Consider the following 23599-nt stretch of genomic DNA (forward strand, 5'->3'; position numbering starts at 1 on the left):
AGTACCACTGTAGTGGAGGTCACGAAAAATATTCATGACGCAGTTATAATGGCCTCATGACAGCCAATGTCAAAGCCAACCACATGACAGTTTAACTTCATTTTATGTCAAGTTGTCATGACAAAGACACTGACAGGTTATGGCTTATATCAAGATGTCATAACAAAGACATCTTGAACAATGTCATATTTGCATTAAAAATATCATTATTGAGCGAATGACACTTAATGACAGTTGTCATTAACGTGCATAAACCATTCAAGACATATGTCATGTCATGATTATGAAGGTGTCATGTCAGTCTTATGCACACCCCTTCAAGTAAAGTGTTACCTGAATTTCTTTACACTGAAATAATTGCTCAGTAAACTGAGCTGTATGTGATCCAAGTACTTGCCGTCTAAGGTTAAGGAGGCTTCAACTTGGTTAATGTTTAGACTGAATCAAGCGGTGGAATCTCACCAGGTAACAGTGGGCTCCAATTCAATTTGACTGATTGGTGCATTGACGAACACAATGCAATCAACTGGCCAATCAATCCCCTGAGCACTTGATTCATTTAACAGAGTACCCTTAGAGGATTATTCTTCTATTTGTTCCCCTTTTCTTTCATTCTTTCTGGTGACTCTGCTGGTTGCAAAGCCAACCCTTCAAATGCCAACCCTATGTCAACTGTAAAAAAAAACAAAAAAAAAAAAAAAACAACAACTGAGGCCAATGCTGAAGGTCTGGATAATTTTCCTACATGCCTACCTGTTCTCTTCCACGATGATGAAGTTATCAGTGAATATTCATCTGGCACACATTGGGAAGAGGAAAAAGATGCTTTACGTGTACATCACTTTCCTCCACACGTTAAGCTCCATTATCATGTGTCTGTAACAGTTTGAGAGGGCAAGAAACCTTCACATTAGACTCATATTATTACATATGATAAGTGTGAGACTCAGAATAACACAGGGAGAGAGAGATAGAGAGATAGAGAGAGAGAGAGAGAGAGAGAGAGAGAGAGAGAGAGAGAGAGAGAGAGAGAGAGAGAGAGAGAGAGAGAGAGAGAGAGAGAGAGAGAGAGAGAGAGAGAGAGAGAGAGAGAGAGAGAGAGCAGAAAGGTGTGGGTGGGAAAATGCATTAAAGCCAGAGACAGAGGCTGAGAAAGGCAGAAAATGGGGGACAATAGGTTAAGTGGGATTGGATAATGGAGAGTGTTTTATCAGAACATGAGGCGAGAGACAGAACTACGAAAGATGGCAGGGGGTTGTGACTGAGGTGAGAGAAGACCAAGGCTTTTTTTGGCTTCAATAACAAGCGGGGTGACATTTTATCACAAGCAGAAACCTTTCATGTGGTATTAAAGCTATTGTGTTTGAAAGACTGATCAAGAAGGCAACCTCAGGCAAGTAGCTTATATGTCAACAGGAACATATAGAAGTTTTCCAATGAAATAAAAACCAGATTAAAGAGACATGAGCTCAAATGGTCTGGATTTAATCAACATAATGAACTTAAACTGGTTGTGGGCGAGTACAAAAAATTTACACAGACGATACACTATACTGTTCTCTGCAATTTATGATGAAATCATTGCTTAAGTCTCAGGAATGTCATGATGTAATCAATGTAATCTTTCAAAGAAGAAAAACTTGAAGTCATATCAAGCATCAAAATGTTCTGTCTTTTTGAGATTAAAGAGCTTGATGCACTATAAAAACATACGGCAACTTCCAGAACTGAAAAAAAAAATTCAAATAAAAAAAAATTTAAATAAGAGTTTCCTGAGCCAGCTGAGGACAATCGAAACACCAGAATTGTAAGAGTTATGCAAAAATATATTAATATTAGAGTATAATGAAATTTTGTCAGATGTTTGCCTGTTTCTGGCTGTGTAGCACATGTTCTCTGTCCAATCCATCCTACCTGATCATTTCAGCCTGATCTTAACTCTTTATGTAGCACATTTTTCTGTGTGGATTAATCCTGTGATTGAGATGCTTTGCAAAGAAGTGGTTTTGAGAGGACAGGGGAGTTAATAACATAACAAAGGCAACATAACAATGGGAACAAAACAATATGTGAAGCAGAGTCAGAAGCGTGCAGATCCATGTGCAGTATATGTTTATTAAGAGTAGTAAGACAGGCAGAAGTCAACGATCAGCATTCAATATGGAGTAGGCAATCCAGAGCATAAACAATACCAGGCAGGGGTCAGGACAGGCGGCAACAATCGTAATCCAGAGAGAGACAGGCAAGTGTCGGGGCAGGCAGCAAACAGAGAATCAAAGTCCTAGAACAGTCACGGGTCGATACACGGGCAATCCAGATAATCAGTATAGAAACGCTCAGAAATGTCGCCGGGGCAAAACAAGACTTCGCACTGATAGAGAGTCAGAGAGCAGTTTATATGGAGAGGTAAATGAGGAACACCTGTGTTGGTGATTAGACCTAGGTACGGGGCTTTATGGGAAATGGAGTTCAGTACTCAGGAGACGGAGCTCTGGGTTGAGCGGAGAGAGCCACGGAGGCGCGATTCATGACACAATAGCATAACAGTTGATAGCTTAACAGATAGAAGTTTTATTTTTTTTAAAGAGCAAACAAGACTGCTTTTTTTTTGCTTGATCTCAACAATACATTTTGAGTTTTTATGAGAAAATAATATTTTGTACCATAACATCGCATTCTGAGAAGGACAGTGTGAACCTTTCCCAAGTTTTTTTTTATTTAATTGTCATGCAAAAAAGTTCCCTTTGACTTAATATTAACTGGTTAAATAAACTTACAAATATAATAAGTCAGTCAGTAAGTCACTCAGTAAGTCAGTAAGTCAGTCAGTGGGTAAGTCAGTCAGTTAGTCAGTCAGTCAGTCAGTCAGTAAGTCAGTCGGTCAATAAGTCAGTAAGTCAGTCACCAAGTCAGTCAGTAAGTCAGTCAGTAAGTAAGTCAGTCAGTCAATAAGTCAGTAAATCAGTCATTCAGTCAGTCAGTAAGTCGGTCAATAAGTCGGTCAATAAGTCAGTCAGTAAGTCAGTCAGTCAATAAGTCAGTAAGTCAGTCAGTAAGTCAGTCAGTAAGTCAGTCAATAAGTCAGTCAGTAAGTCAGTCAATAAGTCAGTAAGTCAGTCAGTAAGTAAGTCAGTAAGTCAGTCAGTCAGTAAGTCAGTCAGTCAGTCAGTCAGTCAGTAAGTCAGTCAGTAAGTCAATAAGTCAGTCAGTAAGTCAGTCAGTCAATAAGTCAGTAAGTCAGTCAGTAAGTAAGTCAGTAAGTCAGTCAGTAAGTCAGTCAGTCAGTCAGTCAGTCAGTCAGTCAGTCAGTCAGTCAGTAAGTCAGTAAGTCAATAAGTCAGTCAGTCAGTCAGTCAGTCAGTCAGTCAGTCAATAAGTCAGTAAGTCAGTCAGTAAGTAAGTCAGTAAGTCAGTCAGTCAGTCAGTCAGTCAGTAAGTCAGTCAGTCAGTAAGTCAATAAGTCAGTCAGTAAGTCAGTCAGTCAGTCAGTCAGTCAGTCAGTAAGTCAGTAAGTCAGTCAATAAGTCAGTCAGTAAGTCAGTCAGTCAGTCAGTCAGTCAGTAAGTCAGTAAGTCAGTCAGTCAGTCAGTCAGTCAGTCAGTAAGTCAGTCAATAAGTCAGTCAGTCAGTCAGTCAGTCAGTCAGTCAATAAGTCAGTCAGTCAATAAGTCAGTAAGTCAGTCAGTCAGTCAGTCAGTCAGTCAGTAAGTCAGTCAGTCAGTAAGTCAATAAGTCAGTCAGTAAGTCAGTCAGTCAGTCAGTAAGTCAGTAAGTCAGTAAGTCAGTCAATAAGTCAGTCAGTAAGTCAGTCAGTCAGTCAGTCAGTCAGTAAGTCAATAAGTCTGTCAGTAAGTCAGTCAATAAGTCAGTCAGTAAGTCAGTCAGTAAGTCAGTCAGTAAGTAAAATAATGCAAAATACAGTTTTCATGGTTAATAAAAGAAATAGGCTACTAGTCTGGTAAATTAGTATTCAGTCTCCAGTAAAAAAAAAAAAGCTAACTCTGATCTCGAGCCCTTTGCATTATAGTAATAGTTTCCAAATGTTTTGATTAATGATTAGCACTCTTGACAAATTACTCTAATCTGGAGCCATCATGGTGTGGTCTTATGAACAAGGGCATAACATGAATTCCTTGCATAAACATACATCATGAGGTACATGCGAGGGTTATTCCCACTGAGAAAGGAAAGAGGTCAATTTGTCTATAAATCGACAAAAAGACCCAGAGCTCAATTACACAGCCCAGAGCAGTACATGATTCCAGTGAAGGGTGGTATTATTTGTATTGCAAATTAGTGCAGTACTTCTACCAGAGTACAAATTTGCAATTGACTATTTTGCCAAGCACTCACCCCTCAGGAGAGTTCATTTGGCTGTAATTGAAACACCACCTGCAGCTTTGAGTGAAATCATTAACAAAGGTCACATGTGTCTGCAGTAAGATTACCCCACACATGATGTTAGCATTGACTTGCTAATCCACCTGGCCGAGCTTCGCCGGGGGTTGGAGTTTGCCCTTTCCCGTCAATAAGGGGATTCTTGGCACAGCGTGTGTGCATGCTTCATGCATTAAACAGTTCTGCTCTGGGTACTGCTAGTCAAGCTTTAAACCTGTTTAGTTGTTCAGCATCTCGATGCGCTTACCCATGTTGCAATGGAATGCAACAGCTTGCTAGAGTGTGCAACCACATTGAGCTCTGGATAATGGATTTACAGCCCATGTAGTCATTAGACAGCTGTTCGATTTATTGCATGGTATTATGTAATGAGACGATTCAGATCCGATCAGAATGAATTGGAAATCTAAAGTAAACAGCAAGGCAATGCAACAATTAGAGCTGTTGCAATTTAAATGACCTTTGCAATTTCAATGTACACTACCAGTCAAAAGTTTGGAATGATTAAGATTGTTTGATGTCATTTTAATTTAATGTAAAATGTAATTTATTCCTGTGATGGCATGATATCATTACTCCAGTCTTCAGTGTCACATGATCCACATTCTAATATGCTGATTTGGTGCTAAATTACTAGTTATTATTGGTGCTCAATTATTAATAATGTTTCTTAATATTGTACATTTTGGAAACGTTATTGTGCCTTAATATTGTGGAAACTGCTACATTTTACTTTGTTTAACAGCATTGTCAACATGTCTTTTCTGCAACTTTTAATCAATTTTATGCATTCTTGCTAAATAAATAAACATTTTAAATAAAATGAATGTTTAATTTTAAATAATTCTTTTGAATGATAGTGCATGATGGGGTCCACAAAAATATTAAGATGCAAATATATTTATACATATATGAATTGGAGCACCAAAAATCACCTACAAATTCATTTTGATGCTCCAATTCCGATGTGGGTGAACAGTGATTATGCAGTTTTGAGGAAAACTGTTGAAATGACAGTGCCTGCAGCTTCCCCTGCTGGCTTTGAGATTGAGACGAAAGTGAACGAGAGGAGCTGTGTCGTGGCAGGCTCGCTGGAGCGAGTCACTTCAACTATAAAACATGCGCCCAGGGCAGGTCATGCGTTATGCATTGATCCATGTAACTGTGGCAGGAAAACACCACATGGCAATTCCCTGCCGCTGCCAAATCCGTTCTTTTTAGACTGGAAAAGGCTGGACCAACAGCGGTAAAACCAGACTCTTTTACATTAAAAGCCACATTTTTTGAAAAGGCAAAAAAATTTTGTTGACAAAATGCAAATAAATACTATGGGCCAGTTGCATAAACTTATCCACCATGTTTTCAGCACTGTGAATCCACTTTGCATGCACTTCAAAAGGATGAGAAATGAACAGTAAAATATAGGCTAGTTTTCACTCTTCATATCACTGTGTTTCGAGCACGGAAGAAGGCCTCCAGAGCTGAAATTTGTATATGGTAATGGCAATTTTGTTTTAAACACGCACTGTAAGAAGTAACAATCCCAACAGACTAGGCCATTGGATCAGTCAGAGCAGAGTATGCTTGCAGAAAGGAGGGACTGAATCTTCGATCAAACCTTATTGTTGTGGACCCCCAAAACAAAATTAGGAACCATTAAAATAGCATAATAGCGGCACTTTAAGACATCTCTACAGTTTCAGGGATTTAAATGCTTGCCGCTATAGCTGAGGAAGATCAATGCCATGTGGACCACCACACTTATTGATCCAATATGACAGAATCCAAAAAAGTGCTCTCTCATATTTATAGGTGTATACTCGTTTCTTGCCGGGGTGAGTAGAGGACGCCTTTGCATTTGCAGGATTCACAAAGCGCTTGTAAATCTCTCAGCGTTGCTAATGCCGTACAGATGTGCGGTGGGTGAGGTTTGAGCTGAGGCTCAGAACAAGTCCATGGCCGACCGCAGCAGATGAATCGCACTTGGGTGGGCGGTTTATTGATCTGGTGTCAGAAGCAGATTAGACTACGTTAAGGTTACACACACACATGGATGGGATAGATTAGAAAGAAATGGACACCGTTTCTCCTCAGACGTAGGTCCTGTCAAGTCAGATTACAATAAAGCATAATGCTACCATAAAACACGGTTTATATCAAGTTTCAAAGTCATATTGGGAAATCAAATAAATAAGTAATTCAATTCAAATCAAAAATACTTAATATTTTTCTCAAATCAAAAGTCTCGGAAATCATTTTAACCTCAATTATAAGTGATTCTAAGTTCTTCAGAAACCTTATCTATGGAATGGGAGGGTGCAGCAAAGTTTATTTTTACATTCATTTTATGTACACAGTTTAATTCCTCCTGTGCAGTTCTGAAGATAACAACCCTTGAATAATGAACAAACATGGTTCCAGCCTTATGAAGGTTATAGAAGGGTGAAGCAATCGCTAAAGGTTCAAAAGTCAGCAATCACCTTGAGAGTGTAATGGACTCTGTAATAATCCATTCAGAGATTACATAAGAAGTACCAGTGCAGCCAATAGCAACAAATTCCACTGAAGTATATTAGCATCTTATCTCACTTGACACACTTTCCAGGGTTTGACTTCTAAGTATGAAGTTACTCATTCCAAGAGAATGTTACACAGCCAACATCTTTTACACCTCAAGAGCTGATGATTATGTTGCTAGAGAGTGAGCCAAAATACACTAAGTAATTAATTACATGAATTAAAACCCCATTCACACCGTTCATTAGCTAATAAAGTCTGAATATAGACTACTATTCAAAGGTTTGGGATCAGAAATCTCTTTTTTTGGTCACTAAAATTACATTAATGTAGTCAAGTAAAAACTTTTGCTGATAATTTACTCACCCCCATGTCATCCAAGATGTCCGTGTCATTCTTTCTTCAGTCGAAAAGAAATTAAGGTTTTTGATGAAAACATTCCAGGATTTTTCTTCATATAATGCACTTCAGTGGGAACCAAACGGTTCAAGGTCAAACTGCAAACTGTTCAAAGGGCTTTAAACAATTCCAGACGATGAATAAGGGTCTTATCAAGCGAAACGATCGTTCATTTAAAAAAAAAAAAGTTTAATTTTTATAAGCTCAAATGCTCATTCGTGACTCTCCTGTTTAACTTGTTCATCAAAATGAACGAATCTTTTTCCGAGTCAATTCGTTCGTTTCGATCGTTGAATGAACCAAAAGATTTGTTCATTTTGATGAACGAGTTCGAACAGGAGAGTCACAGAAGTGCATCACAGAACAGAGCAAGGCGAGGATTTGAGCTTATAAAACTTAAACTTTGTTATTTATTTATTAAATGAACGATCGTTTCGCTTGATAAGACCCTTATTCATCATCTGGAATCGTTTAAAGCCCTTTGAACAGTTTGTGACTGTCTGAAACTGAAACTGTCTTTTGGACCTTGAACCGTTTGGTTCCCATTGAAGTCCATTATATGGAGAAAAATGCTGGAATGTTTCCATCAAAAACCTTAATTTCTTTTCGACTAAAGAAAGAAAGACACGGACATCTTGGATGACATGGGGAACCAATCCTTTAATCTATTCAAAAACAGTTATATTGTCTTTTTATTATTATTTAAAATTTTACTGACCCCAAAGTTTTGAAAAGTATACCTCAGTAGTATTGAAGTCTGAGTCTGGGTTTTAGTCTCGCTCACCCTCACGTTGTTCCAAACCCGTAAGACTTTCATTCATCTCCAGGACACAAATGAAGATCTTTTTGATGAAATCAGAAAGCTTTCTGTCCCTCCATTGGCAATCCCCATAAAGGTAATAAAGACATCATTAAAGTAATAGGGTTTTTTTGGTGCACTATCCCTTTAAGTGCACAGTGTCTTGAGTGAAACAGAATTCTGGTGGCACTGTCAAGGCGAGAGTCCTTGACAATCCCAGGAATCCTTGGGAGAGAGAGAGGAGGGAGACGAGAAGGAGGGAGGGAGCAGACAGCAGCAGGGTGACACATTCTAATGATGTGCCGAGTTGATGAGACCTCCAGAAACAGCGCCTCACACATCGACCTCACTGTGTGTATGTGACAGTGACAGAATATGTTTGCAACCTAAAAATGTACAATCTGTTTGTTAGCATGTTAGCTGCGGATGAAAGTGTGATATGATTGATGGATTTGACTTTGAAAATGTAAATTGGACTGAACATGTGTCGTCTACATGTTTGCAGGGTAATAATACAGACAAAGAAGTCTGTATTATTACAACAAAATGACTATTTTTCTTTATTTTAAAATGTAATTTATTCCTGTGATGGCAAAGCTTCATTTCTCCAGTCTTCAGTGTCACATGATCCTTCAGAAATCATTCGAATATGCTGATTTGGTGCTCAAGAAACAACAAAACAAACTTAATATTTTTGAGAAAATCGATACATTTTTACAGCTTTCTTTCAAAATAACAGTATTTATTTGAAGTAGAAATCTTTGTAACATAATAAATGTCATTTTGACACTTTTGATCAACTGAACTACTCCTGGCTAGCGAGCTTCCCATAATGTTTACGCATTAGTCTTTTGTTGTTGTTTGAACGCATTCGACCACATGAGCGTCTACACTATACACCAGCAATCTGGTTGAATGTATTTTGGACTACCTCTAAAAGTGGTCGAAAGTGGACCAGCTCAAAATGTTTTAGACCCCATTTACACCTATATTTAGCGTCGTCCACTTGTGATCTGATCTTCGCATCTTAATACCAGGAGTAAACAGAGACTGTTTTGGCTGGTTCTGTCTATACATATTACTACCATCATACTTGTGTGTGTGTGTGTGTGTGTGTGTGTGTGTGTGTGCAGTGAGCAGATGTAATGCACACCACTCAGTCAGTGAGAGCTGTGCAGTAGGAGTCACAGAGGGCAGTCTAAGGGGTGACAAGCTAACACATTCAGCCATGCACATGTAAGGAGATCTGTCTCTCTACACCATATCCCTATGGGCACTCTATGTGTGTGTATGTGTGGAGTGAGAGAAAAGACATGAAGCCAAGCATTTGACAGTGCCACAATCTTGCAAACTAGGAACCGATAAGGCAGCGGATGGATGGAGTGAGTGGACACCAGGTTCTATCAATGCTAAAGCAGGCTAGAAAATGAACGGCTGGTTTACAAACGAACAAAACATGGTGGAAAAGCTACGAGCTGTGAAATGTGTGAAGTGGATGAGGTAGCTGTTTTTCACAGTTTTGTTTAGGGCAAAAGGCAAGAGCAAGTGTTGCTTTGGCCTGACTTTATAAACTTTTTTCTTAGCTGATGGGTTAGCGCAAAACTCTGAAGTGGTCAGTCTGTAGTTCATGTGCACACACACTTGCAGATCCCTTTAAGCTATAGTGGTCAGTTTAACAAGTTAATGTTGTAGGATTTTAAAAAAAAGCAATTTTTCTACCATCTCAAGGTATATATACTGTATAACTCACTGCAGGAGACCAATTATGCCCATTTTTCAAAATCTTTTCAATGCAATATCATATTTTACATTGTTGCAGCACCTCTCTTCTCAGTCTGTCAGTAATGCTCTGTTTAGTTCCAGTCTCTAAAAAGCCCCTCCTTCCAAAAAACACAGCTGGGCCAGTGTGTTTGTGCATTTTTCAGAAATGTCATGCTCTTTAACATAACCACGAGTTTCAACACACTACTAACACAACTCAACCTGGCCTAAACGTTTTTTAGCCGATCGGATCACAAGTAGTAGACATAATTGTTTACACCAGGTGTTTTTATCCAACTCTTTTGTCCATTTTCAATAGGGTTGGGTATCGTTTGAATTTGAACGATTCTGATTCCGATTCCGATTCCTTGTTTCGATTCCGGTTCCTAACGATTCTCGATTCCGATTCTTTTAAGAGGCAGGGTCAAAAAAGTTTAGCTAACCTTGCTAACCAACGGCCTTTCTGAAGGAAATAATCCTTTCTGAAGGAAATACTCCTTCTGTAAAAATACTCCTTTTGTCACAAATTTTGCATTTTGCCGAGATTTCGTTATTTTTAGAAAAGTAAAGCCACACTTTGGATCGCCGACGTAAGGTACTCATGTTCGACTCGCGTGGTTATGCCAACACTTCCGGTAGACACTTCTTCGTTAGTGTTGTTCAGCGGTTTCTTCTTCCGCTCGGCGGACTGTGAATATCGAAACTAGGAATCGAAATTTTAACTTTTGAACGATTCCGGGAAAAACTAAAAGTTAGTCTCGGTTCCAATCGATACTCGATTCTCAATACCCAACCCTAATTTTTAACCACTTCTGTCCTAATTTCTTTAAGTTTAGGTTCTATGGGCGGGTAAATGTATGTTTTTTTTAGATCTTTCAATCTATGGACAAAAATAAGCTCACGCTATTTACATACGAACATGTAAGGAGACGACAAAAAACATACGGAGAGCAGCAGAGCTTTGGTTTCTGCTCTGACAGCTGCAAGACCACGCTAAACGCAGTGAGTGCGTGTTAGAAATCTAACACAGTCTCATCCCAAGACGTCGTATAACTGACGTCTTGGGACGTCTTTTGACCATACGGCAACATCCGCCGTTTAACGTCAGTTACATGACGATTTTGGGACGTCATACAACTGACGCTTTACCTTTAACGTCAGTTAGGTGACGGGGTAGGTTTAGGTCTGGGGTAGGGTTAGGATCCGATAATGTCATCTAACCGACGTTAAAGGGTACCCTAAAACGGAGGATGTTGACGTATGGTCAAAAGACGTCCCAAGACGTCAGTTATATGACGTCTTGGGATGAGACTGCGCTGAGAAATCAGGAATGGTGAGAGAATATTGTGCTTGGGTACGTTGTTCGTCTTCAAACCAAACTTGGGTCTCTAGTCAACAAAGTTTAAATCCTGTCTGGCTATTGTAATGTTTTAGGTAAGTTGGAGGAGAGTAGGTGGTCTTGTGGCTGTTCCAAAGCATTTAACCACATGTTAAGTAAAAGTTAAGTTAAAGTAATCCGGTTATGTATTTTCAACTACCTCTGGAAGTGGGCGAAAGTGGACAATCTCCAAGTTTATACCTATACTTAGCATCGTCCAATTGACCTTATGCACAGCTGCACTACTTCCTGAACTTAAGCCAGCTCCTTGTTTCCTGTCTGCCATTATTGGCCGAACTTGATTAATTCAGGTGTGTCTGATTATTGTTGTCGTGACTACTGAGGTCAGGCTCACCTGGATTAATCAATGTGGCCAATAATGGCAGACAGGAAACAAGGAGCTGGCTTAAGTTCAGGAAGTAGTGCAGCTGTGCATAGTGATACAATGGTGTAAAGAGGGCCATACACTAAAGACAAATGTAGTTCGGAAAAAATCATGTGGAAAACTAAATGTAAGAATGCACAACTGCACCATTGTTACCTCAGCTTATGGAAAGAGAAACCACTTTGGAAAGCACTTTGACAGGTTGGCTTACTGCCTCTGACTTCCAATTCCCCCAGCCTCTTCCAAGAGCAACTAGTGCTAAAAAACAAAAATTTGTTTCAAATGAATAACAAATAAGGGACTGTGCACTCTCAAAGCAGTGCAGATTTATGGTGTGGTTTAAAAAGCTCTGAGGAGAGAATTTACAGATTGAATTCTGAAAACGACACTTTGCTACGCTGACTTATGACGTGTTTACACAAACATGGCACCCTTGAAAAGTTGAATGAATCTAAGAAAGGAGCCTCTGGCACAAAAATAAAAGCCATCTTCTTTATAGGCAGAAAATACCTTCAATGGAGCAAACAAAAGGAGTATATTCACATTACAGTCAAGCTACTTGAACTTGACACCTCGGCTAATTGTTACCGTAGCCTTGGGAGTAAAGTTATACAGCGCGAGATTCAGCCCAGCGTAAAGTGCCTTTGCAATCTGAGAGCTAACGACGGGACAATGGCTTATAGACACCCACTCTCTCTCTCTCTCTAACATGCACTACTGTACCAAACATCGACCTTGTTAGATAGGCAGGGGTAATAGTTTCCATGGGCTGATAGCAAACGTCTGCTGCGAGCGAGGAGTGATTTAACACACACACTCTCAGGGACGTACTTTAATTTCTCCGTTTAACAGGAGCGATTTAACGGATGCTGCTTACGCCAATTAGAGTGCATCCGGAAGCTCGGCATGTGGGAACTGTTGATGCAAGCACTCTCAGTGGGCCCTGTAAACTCTAGCTGTCATCGGAATGAGAGGGAAAAAGCCTCCAAAACATGAGATATCACAAGGACTTTACTTGTACTTCTTGTACTTTCCAGGCAAGAGGATTTGCTCTTCCTCGACTGAAGTAGTGAATGAAGGTTCATTACATCCCTATAATTGACAAAGATTCAACAGACAATAAGAAAGGGACATATGGCAAACAAGAAACCTTACTTGCGCAGTCATTGGAGAAGCCAAGCCCCAGAGAGGAACGGATTCATTTCTCCTTTAGGGTTATTCATGTGCTCAAGTACCGGAATCTCACCACTTAAAAGGGAAAGAGATTGAGTTTTCTATTAGTATGGCACACTGGGGGATCCTGTGTGTGGGATGAACACATTGTCCTTGTTCTGTCAGCAGGAAATGTATGCAGGTTAGGACAGTTTGAGGCAATGTGTCACACAGATTTCACCAACCTAACGTAATGACATCTGACAGCAGAGGGAACGAATCTCACCTTCAACGGCGTAGTATGAAATATTTACAGTGATACTGTCTCCTATTCAAATTTAATGTACAACTATGAGAAGGGAAGGCCATTAGTAAGTTATATTCCCACACAGAAGCGCTGAAAATTTATTTATTCACATACATTTCACAATTCGGGAGACGTATGATGTTGGTTTCAGTCAACGGGTCATCGGACTATACACTCTTTCAGATTCTTGCACTAATATTCAGAGATCAAAACTGCCTCAGAATCTACAGCTTAAAAGAGGTGGTGTGTAGCCTGGCAAGCCAGACCTACCATCAAGATGTTAGGTCTGGAAACTCACAATTGGGATACCTTAATCCGAGGTTGTCTTTCAGTATCCGTCTGCACGCCATAGGATAGCGCTAACCAACAAGAGCAACAAATGCCTGTGGCTGAGTGAGTCCCATGCATTTTCCCACCAGCAAAGCTATTGATATATTAAACTTTTGCCGTATCCGTTCGTCAAAACTCCAAACACGTCCATTCTCTTAACTCCAAGTTATCCAGAGTCGCGGCCAAAGCCGAAACGAAAGACTGCTGTTCGCCAGCAGCATCTTGTTTGTTTTCACGTAGCAGGGCAATCACGGCGCAGAACCGTCACAACTCTGCCGTCATTGTATCAAGCCCGCCCACCAAATCTATACACAATGTGATTGGCCAGACCAGGGTTTTTCCACTTCGAAAGCCAACGGAGAGTTGCTAGACCACACTGGCTGCAAAATAATTTTTGCTGCCGCTAGGGTGCGTCTAGATTTCCAGGCTAGGTGGTGTGATCAGAGTAGCCAGATTGCCCAATTAATTACCTTTATGAATGGTTTCAGTTCAGTTCACCTCCCAAACGAGGTGACATTTGAATTGGTTCGTTATAGGGAATCAAAAACATACAGCACGAGCAGTTCAGTCCGATTCCTGAAGGGGTGACTCAAATGAGTAAAGAACATACAGCGTGAGAATCTTGGTCCGAACCAATGACTCTAATGCCTGGTTCAGATTACACGATTTTAGCCTGATTTTGGCCCGATCCATTTGACGTAGGGTGTCGTGGGGATTCGTAAACGACAACGGGCGTCGGGACGCAAGATTCGATCATATCATCTCGTATAGTGTGTCATAGTGGGCGACAACCTATGTTTGCGTCTGCGATGCTTCACATCACGAGCATGTTCAATTTTTTTAACGGTCGTATACGACGGTTCAGTCACATGTATGAAGTTGACCAATAGGAGAACAGAAGTTTTTCCGTACACAACTTTCAAAAATGGCGAAACGAAAGAGAGACAATGGTGCTAACGTTAAAACTAAAAGTAAAAATATATAATTACCTCAAGTTCTCTTTGGAGGATTGACAGCCCATACTGTCCTCTTCAAGCAATCCAGGAACGTGTCCATTGTTGGGTTTTCTAACACAGGACAGCCAATACAACACTTATTGCTTCATCCATTGTTTGTTTACGTTCGTTTGCGGAAGTCACTCGCCACTAGTTTCGCCTTCTCGATGACATAACGGCGCGCGATGACTGGTCAGGAAGCAACGTGTAGTCTGACATGCGTTTTGTCCACGACACAAGATTTTAGGAGTCAAAATCGCATAGTCTGAAACAGTGACTATCGTAACAGACAAAAAAATTGTGTAATCTGAACCAGTCATAAATCAGTTCTTTTTTAATGAATGTTCATACCTTAATGACAATGATCAAAATCCGAAAAGACCATATTTCCATCCCCATCTAGAAACAAAAGTTTCATAAAGACTTCACACCAGTAATCTTTCACACCAAGATTGACCACTATAATTATATTAGCATCCACACTAACTTGCTTAGTTGTAATAATCATTCTAATTGTAAGAGAATAGGGAAACAAAGTGTCGTCCTTAGGACTTTAGGGGGCTCGTGCTGAAAGTTCAAACTTTATGCAATCAGTTCAGTAAATGATCATGATCAATTATATCTTTAGAATTGGCTGCATGCAGCCAACTTGCTAGGGAAAATAAATCACACCACTTTCATATTTAATCATTATTGCTCTCACCAATTGGTATTATAAGTGTCAAAATGACACCTTTAATGAGAAAGTGACAACTGGAAACATTAGTACCTTGTTTGTGCATTTACGAGCTGTTACAATTTGATTTGAGCAGCAGAATATCAGCAAAACTAATTTGGTCACTCACTGTTATGAGCTTCCAACTGACAATACATGCAAACAACAGTTAAAAGATGGGACATATCTGGACTATAATGAGGAGCTCACAGCAGAGTGTCAGAGCTGCTCGTAATTACTGCACAATGCAAAGAATGGAGGGGGGAAAAGCCTCTTGAAACACGACGGCATTCATCCAATTTTGTCAGCTGAATACATTTAAAAAGGCACAAAATGTCCCCTTAGCTGCAGGTGAAACCTATTAAAAACTTGGCTTGAAAATGCTCAAGCTAGCATACGTTGTGGAGCACTAGCCTGGCTCCCAGGGGTGGGCATCATAATGGGAAATATAGGCACCTCTTTACCATGAAAAACGACGATTCAACAGAGTGTCACTTAATCAATGGTGGACCCCACAGGGGAGAGGCGGCTACAGCCTGTGGGCTCCCACAAGCTACTGAGCAATGAAGTGAGAATAAAAGACGCAGGCATGAAGGAGGAGGGTTTGATAGAGGTCGGACAAATGATTAGGCTCCCAAGGTGCTGCTGGAGAGCTCGGTCGGCCATTCTCGGAGGGAGCTACTTTAACGACATCATCCATCCTCAACACAGTGCGACAGAAAAAGAGAGAGCAAAAAAACGGAGAACTGCGAAGAGACTGAGCGACGGTGAGACGGACAGAAATAAAGAGCTCTAGTTACAGACAGAGACAGCGTCAGTCTCCAAGGTACCAGACAGACTCTATGGGTAGACCGCCAACAGAAACACACGGCCTAAAACAGCATTTCGTCCAAGCTGCTCCTCACTTTAACAGCTACCAAACTGGCAATGACAAAGTAAACATGAAATGCCATTTGTAGCTTATTTATATCCCATACTGCGACATATTTCTCAGCAGAATCTTGATAGAAGGGAAACATTTTAGGATGGGACTTGATTTTATTCATCAAATTATAGCATGAAAAGTGAGTTACATAGCAGAATAAAGCACTGAATGTGATTGTGTGGATCTGCTACCTTCATGTAAAACAAATGGCCTCGTAAGAGCAGAAAAAAAAGGGTCAAGAAGGTCAAGTTCAAGTTTAAGAGCATCTTGACATATCCCAGTGTTAAATCTAGCATGCTGCTTGAAATTCAAGGAATAGTCCACGTTTCAAAAAAACTTTTGCTGATCGTTTACTCACCCCCATGCATGTCATCCAAGATGTCCATGTCTTTCTTTCTTCAGTTGAAAAGAAATTAAGGTTTTTGATGAAAACATTCCAGGATTTTTCTCCATATAATGGACTTCAATGGGAACCAAACGGTTCAAGGTCCAAATGAGAGTTTCAGTGCAGCTTCAAAGGGCTTTAAACGATTCCAGACGATGAATAAGGGTCTCATCAAGCGAAACGATCGCTCATTTAATAAATAAATAACAAAGTTTAAGTTTTATAAGCTCAACTGCTCGCCTTGCTCAGTTCTGTGACGCACGTTTGTGACTCTCCTGTTCGAACTCGTTCATCAAAATGAACAAATCTTGTCAATTCGTCGAATAAACCAAATGACTCGGGGAAAAAGATTTGTTCATTTTGATGAACGAGTTCAAACAGGAGAGTCACGAACGTGCATCGCAGTACAGAGCAAGGTGAGCATTTGAGCTTATAAAACTTAAACTTCGTTATTTTTTTTTTTAAAAGTGATGAGCGATGGTTTCACTTGATAAGACCCTTATTCATCATCTAGAATAGTTTAAAGCCCTTTGAACAGTTTGCAGTTTGCAGTAAAACTGTCTTTTGGACCTTGAACTGTTTGGTTACCAGTGAAGTGCATTATATGTTTGTTTGTTTTTTTAAAGTGAACTACTTTAACTGTATGGGGAGGATTTAATAAAGACTCTTTACTTTATGGCTTTGCATGTTTAATCTAAACTTGTTACCTCCTTCAAAGCTGTTGCAACCGAATTTCACAGCAAAATGTAATCGTTTCTCGAGGTGGCGATTTCATTTCAATTTGTAGAATTTTTTGATAGAAAAAAGGTAAGCATGAAAGTCATGAAAGTTTCGTACTATTCGAAAAACAGTACGAAAACGTGCAAATAACATTAAGAATTCATACGAATTAGCTACCAACATGCCAAAACATACGAGATTTTGCCAAGAGATGGAAATGTGTTGGTTGTCGCTTGATTTATTTTAAAGCTCTTCAGTAGATAAAACGTCTGTTAAAGTGAGATGTGTTGCAGTCGGTTAAACTGTCTGCTTTCTGAAATGACAGAGGCAGAATCTTTCCACCTTATCTCCTCAATTTCCACTTGCACATTACACAATCCTCCATCTATCCGCCTGACAAGTGCTTCCCCGTTTATCTCGCCTCTCCGATTGATCTGTTTTCACCTGACTCCTCTATTCAGGACCGATCAATCAATTCAATCAACTGCTCTCAAAACCAACACAAGTGGAACAGATCTGATAAAAATCGGATTTCTATAACAGATAGAAAACCTAAAGAGAAACAACTTTACACATCACAAAATAAGCTTTAAGAACTTCACATAGCAATTGAGAAAAAGAGCAAAACAATAAATCAGCACAGCAAAAAAACAAAATGGCACCAAACAATACATGTCTTTAGGTATCTTGGTAGCTGGATGGTAACAGAAACTTTCTCAAGATTTCCTGTCGATATACCCCCACCCCCACCCCCACCGTATGCTATCGTCAAACGACCACCACCTACTCCTCGACATCCAAGGAAATGACAACGTGCAACATGCTAATCTCACATTCATCAGAAGGGAGGACTAACACGCTCTGGATGGCGCCTCACCGCAAACAGGATGCTTGTAAATAACAGCAGCATCACAGACTGCAAAAGATCAGTTTGTGTAATCAACGACCCTAGAAATCTCTCTGAAGTGCCACAGGAATGCAGACGTTTGCCTTGAACACGTATTTGTTTGAAGAAGACACTATTGTTGAGTAAGCCTTTAAATAGCATGAATATGCTTAAGGTATCTTTATATGCTTTTTACACATTTACACAGATATACACACACTTAGCATGATGTAAAAAGCAGTGTATACAATAAAATAGAAGTCAAACTTTTTTATTGCTATATTTTGCAATAAACTGAACTGAACTGAATTACATAAATGTACACTGGGGGGGGAGTCTTATTTTCAAAAGCAGCAACACTGCCACAAATTAAACCATCATTTTTCACAATATAAATCCATGAAAAAGCAGAAGCTCTTAGATAGACTTAAGGATACATCCGTTACTCTTAGTGGGAAGGAATCGTAGTATCCAAGCAATGTTTCCACTATGGTCCTTCTTTTACCAGTGTAAGAAGTAGATCTCCATCATCGTCACTGTCCAATTCATCAGTGCTTATGATGCGCAGTGGATTCCTCTGAAGGCACGGATCAAGTAGCTCTCTGCTGGTTGCTGCTTTCGCGGCGTCTCTTTCTGTCTCAGCTGCACACCGATGGTAATAGTCTGCCTCTCTCTTTCGCTCTCCCTCTCGCTCGGTGTTACTGCCACTAATAGATCGTCTTCCCCGAGGCACATCCTCCTCAATCGTCAGCCCCGCCTCCAGGCTCTCTCCCAGCTCTTCAATCATCCGTCTGGACTCAACACGGAGGGGGGAAGCTTCAGTCAGCGCTTCTTCCTTCACAACCTCACAGATGACCTCAGGTTCAAGAGGTCTGAGTTCCGCTCGGTCATTTTGGGTCTTTTCTTCAGGTTGCTCTTCTTCGCTCTCTTCTTCCTCAGAGTCACTGCCACTGCTGGAGTCCTCTTCATCCTTCAACGCAAGTTCAGCAGCTTGTTCAAGTATCTCCAGCTCTAGTTCTAGATCGTTTTTGTGCAGTTTGGCATTCCGCAGGGTTTCGGCTAGTGCGAGCACATGCTTGGATCTGGTAAAGAAAAAAGAAACAATGTTTAACTCTTCATTTTAAAGTGTCTTTGTTATATACATTACATATAGATACTATAGTAATAACCTTACATTATGTATAATTACTTGCAACTAACCATAAACCAAACCCTATAGTAAGTACATGTAGTTAATTCATATTACAAAGTTTAGCTTATTAAGAAAAGATTAGAGCTGTCAAACGATTAATCGTGATTATTCGCATCCAAAATAAAAGTTTATGTTTACATATTTGGGTGCACTGTGTATATAAATAAATAAATAAATATACACACATGCATGTATATTTAAGAAAATAATATTATTTATATATAAAATTTAATTTTTATATATAATATAAATTGTATAAAAATCTACAGTATATACATGAAAATATTTCTTAAATATATGTGTGTTTATATATATATATATATATATATATATATATATATAAATAAATAATTATACACAGTGCACCCATATATATTATCTAAACACAAACTTTTATTTTGGAAGCGATTAATCACGATTAATCGCGATTAATTGTTTAACGGTCCTAAAAAAGATACATTTGTGACTGGATTTGTGCATCTAATAAGGGATTGTTACTCCACCAAGGAGCTCACAGTCAATTTATGACAAAATATATTGAAAAATGTATACTCAAATGTACAATGATTATTTTTCCATGGACCACAAAATGAGATTATTAAATTATAAGAGCAATACGTTTTTGCAAGAAGTCTTTTATTTTCACAAAGGCTGCATATTGTGAAATACTAATGCAATTTAGAAAGCAATTTAAAAATATTTTATAATATAATTTATTCCTGTGATAATAAAGCTGAATTAACATGCACATCAGTACGCTGATAACTCAAATAAATCAGAAATAACCTGTTGTCCATATTTACATGCAAACCAATAACCTGTCAGGCAGCACAAGTAAACCGGGTTTACAAGACTTTATTAGTAAAATCAGGTTATTTCCCGGTAGTGACATCAAAGCATAATCATTTGCATATATGACTCAGAGTTTACTATGACTCAGATTTATTTTACTGTTGATTGTGATGTAAAATAAAGCATTAAAAACTAAAGAAGAGTATTGAAACCCGTCAGCGGGAAACTTAAGGCTCTTAAAATCCTCTCATGCAGTAACAGATACAGCATTTTGACTGTACCTCCACTTCTCCTGCATGAGTTTAAGAAAAGAGTGTGATCAAGAATGAGTGATTTCGAAATCCATTTTCTCCTCCCTTCCCGTCAAACCCTAGCTCTGTCTTGATGCGTTTAAATCCCATTCCTGTCACATATCACACAAGCTCACTTCATTGAGCCAAAAAAAAAAAAAAAACATTTACATGATCATGTGCATTGTCGGCTTAAGCATAATTGTGTTAATAACATGATTGAGAAATTTTGGTGATCAAGAAACATTTCTTGTTATCGATCTTGAAAACAGCTGTGCTGCTTAATATTTTTGTGGAAACAGTGATGCACTGTAACTTTTGACCAATTGAATGTATCTTTGCTAAAAAAAAAGTAGGCTATTAGTTAAAACAAAATCGTACTGACCCCACTTTTCTGAATGGTAGTGAAACCTTTGCATTCCATTAAATAAAGAAAACCATACAAGTAAATGATGACAGAATTTAAATTAAACTAATCCTTAAATAATTATTTTACAGGCAACATGTTTGTTGTGAACCAAAAAATTGGGTTTGGCAGAGGATATTTTAGTATTCAGTTCACAACACAGATGTCTCCATGGCTACTGTAGGAAAAACTCTTCAGTAGTGTTGGGCGATATGCTCCATTTTCATATCGTCCTATCGTCAGCCTGTGAGATCGGCGATACACGATAGTATCGTGAGGGGGCGGGGCTAACATTTGATTATTAACTTAATTATTTAGCCTACTCATTCATTTGCTTGTTTTATTAGCCTACTTCGTTTTATATACGAGAATCTTTTTTTTTCTATTTTGCTAGCAAAAGGTGGAGTGTTTATTAATAGGATCAGGTTATTTCCTGGTATAGTGAGGTAAACAAAAAGAGATCCTCATAATCCTTTTGTTTGTCAACGGGAAATTTACGGACATTATTAGCCTATCCTCATGCCGTTACATGCAGCATTCTGACTAGGGCCTATTTCTGCACGAGATGAAAACACGTTTTCATAATTTCTTGGGTCAGAAAAAGTCGGAGTTTGCGATATGTGCCCCCCTACCAGTGCGCTCTCTGCGCACTTCACATGCGCACTTCAGTAAGCACGAAGTACGCGGGTTAATGTGTTTTAAATGCCGGGAGAAACAAGAGCAAGGGCCAAACGTCTAGCTGAGTCGATCGTTTTATACTTAGGCTATATTTATGACTTGACTCTGATAAAGGAAACGTTTACATGACCACATGCATTGTCAAGTTTATTCAACATAATCAGGTTAAGAACGTCGTCGCATGTAAACGCGCTCAATCTCTGAAAGTGAAAGTAAAAACGGACGTCATCTGCATTAACGCCGCGTTCCCTCAGAGACGACGATGATAACGGTAACTAAACTATAATACTATTTTAGTGATATTATTATTAATACTATTTAGTAATTGTATTGTTTTTAGTGTTAGTGTCATTAAACGTTTTGTTAATGTGTTACGGAAACAAATACTGACGAACAACGATGCCGTTTTCATCTTGGATCTGTAGGAAATTGAATTTTGCGTCTGTTAAAACGAGCACACTTGATAATTTGTGAATGGATCACCTTGAAATTACATTTTGATGTGGGATGTTTTTTAGTCTGTTTTAAAAACATTCTCTTAGAGGAGTCCTCATTAGTGCGTGTGTTGTTGCAATTGTTATGAGGTGATGTTGTCGGTGTAAATTTAGGCAAGGCAAATTGTAGTTCCTAATATTCATTTAATAACAATACTAGCTTTATAATAATAATAATAGGCCTAATAATAATAATTTAATACATTATGGTAAAACGAGCCAATTATCGTATTGATATCGTCAAAGGCATCTGCCATCGGCGATATGTCAGACTATCGTCGATACACGATACTATCGTCTATCGGCACAACCCTACTCTTCAGTACACATTTATCAGCTAGAGTACTCTATAAAAACGTGCTTGAAGTGTCCGTTTTAAAATATGACTAACACTAACTAGAAAAAACAAAGCATGCATGTACTTGGCCCGACAATTTAACAAGGGTTGTAGAGATAATCTGAAAATTAGGGAATGCCCATGGCTCGTAAAATTTCATTAGATGATGCAACATTTTTTGGGGTGTTCAAATGTATAATACTACAACCATTTGATATTTTGTCATTTTGTGAATATGTAAAGCACGCAATATTAAAACGTCTGGACACCAAAATAATTACATCAATCAGAGTTTCACTAATATCGCATTCCGCCACAAAGTTCCCCTGAGGAGAAGCAATATGCAAAGCAACCTGACAAAGCTTCCCTGAGAAGAAAAATATATATATATATTGCTACAATACACTCAATGCGAAGATCCCAGTCCTAAAAGGGGCCTTGAGGCATACATTATTCATGTAGCAAATGCGATCGGGTGCTGCCAAAACTCAAGTGGCTACTATTCAGACTCGCAAGCCGCTCAAATCCTTCTTCACCATGGTGATTAGCGATCGGGCGGGGGAGCTGGGGTTTGAGGTCGTGGTCATTCAAAAAAAGGATAAAGCGTGCGAGTCTGAGCCGACCTGTCTCTATTGACGTGGGTCGGTGAACTCTGTGCTTCAATTAACACGCCGCTGAGAACCAAGATGCCTTGTTATCACCGCACAAGCCTAATGATGTGCCGGGCCGCCAGCGGACAGGGATTCCTAGCAGGAGAGCAGCGCTACGGTCTCAGGAGGATCTTGAGTATACACAGCGCTTTAGTCACAAGTATGCTTGGCGCCTTCAGAAGGCGTTTATCTGAGATAAAGAGGCAGACTGTGATATGTCAAGGAGAAGTCATGGTTAGACGGAGAGGCAAAACTGGTTTGAACACTTTTCAGTGGCTTTACAAGGTGAATGACAAAACACACAAACAGGCCTTGTATGTGTTAACACTTTTTTGAGAAAACCACACATGAAATGTCCATCAAATGACCACACATAACGGGTCAATGTGATTATGCTTACTATGCTAACATCATCCGCTTACAATTTGTACTTTTTTCAGCATAAAAAAAGGTTGCCATTAAAGACCAGAAATCATCTGACCAGCTTCAAAAAATTAAAAAATGAATGAAAAAGGTTCCAGTGTCTGAAATTAACGTTATTATTGGTCCCTTGCTAATGATTTTCAGTAGATTTTTTTTTTAAAATCTTTATGAGGGAATTCTTCCAAAACCAAAATTAGTAAATAAACAATTATGGCTGTTCATTATGTAAATCAACATTTCTATAAATAATAGGCTATCCCAAAACACAAATGCTCTGCTGGAATA

The 23599-nt window shown here is 39.2% G+C and overlaps 1 protein-coding gene across 1 annotated transcript in view; it reads right to left on the reverse strand.

Annotated features, from left to right (window-relative positions):
* Positions 1-18307: 18307 nt before the first annotated feature.
* shq1 (SHQ1, H/ACA ribonucleoprotein assembly factor) overlaps positions 18308-23599 on the reverse strand; it is a 35084-nt gene continuing 29792 nt past the window's right edge. The window contains exon 12 of the mRNA XM_039664790.2: positions 18308-19134. Within this exon, the coding sequence (XP_039520724.2) occupies positions 18540-19134 (595 nt within the window). The 3' untranslated portion in view covers positions 18308-18539. The remainder of the gene's footprint in view (positions 19135-23599) is intronic.

The sequence above is a fragment of the Pimephales promelas genome, chromosome 8 (assembly GCF_988280905.1).
Source record: "Pimephales promelas chromosome 8, fPimPro1.hap1.1, whole genome shotgun sequence".
Taxonomy (NCBI): domain Eukaryota; kingdom Metazoa; phylum Chordata; class Actinopteri; order Cypriniformes; family Leuciscidae; genus Pimephales; species Pimephales promelas.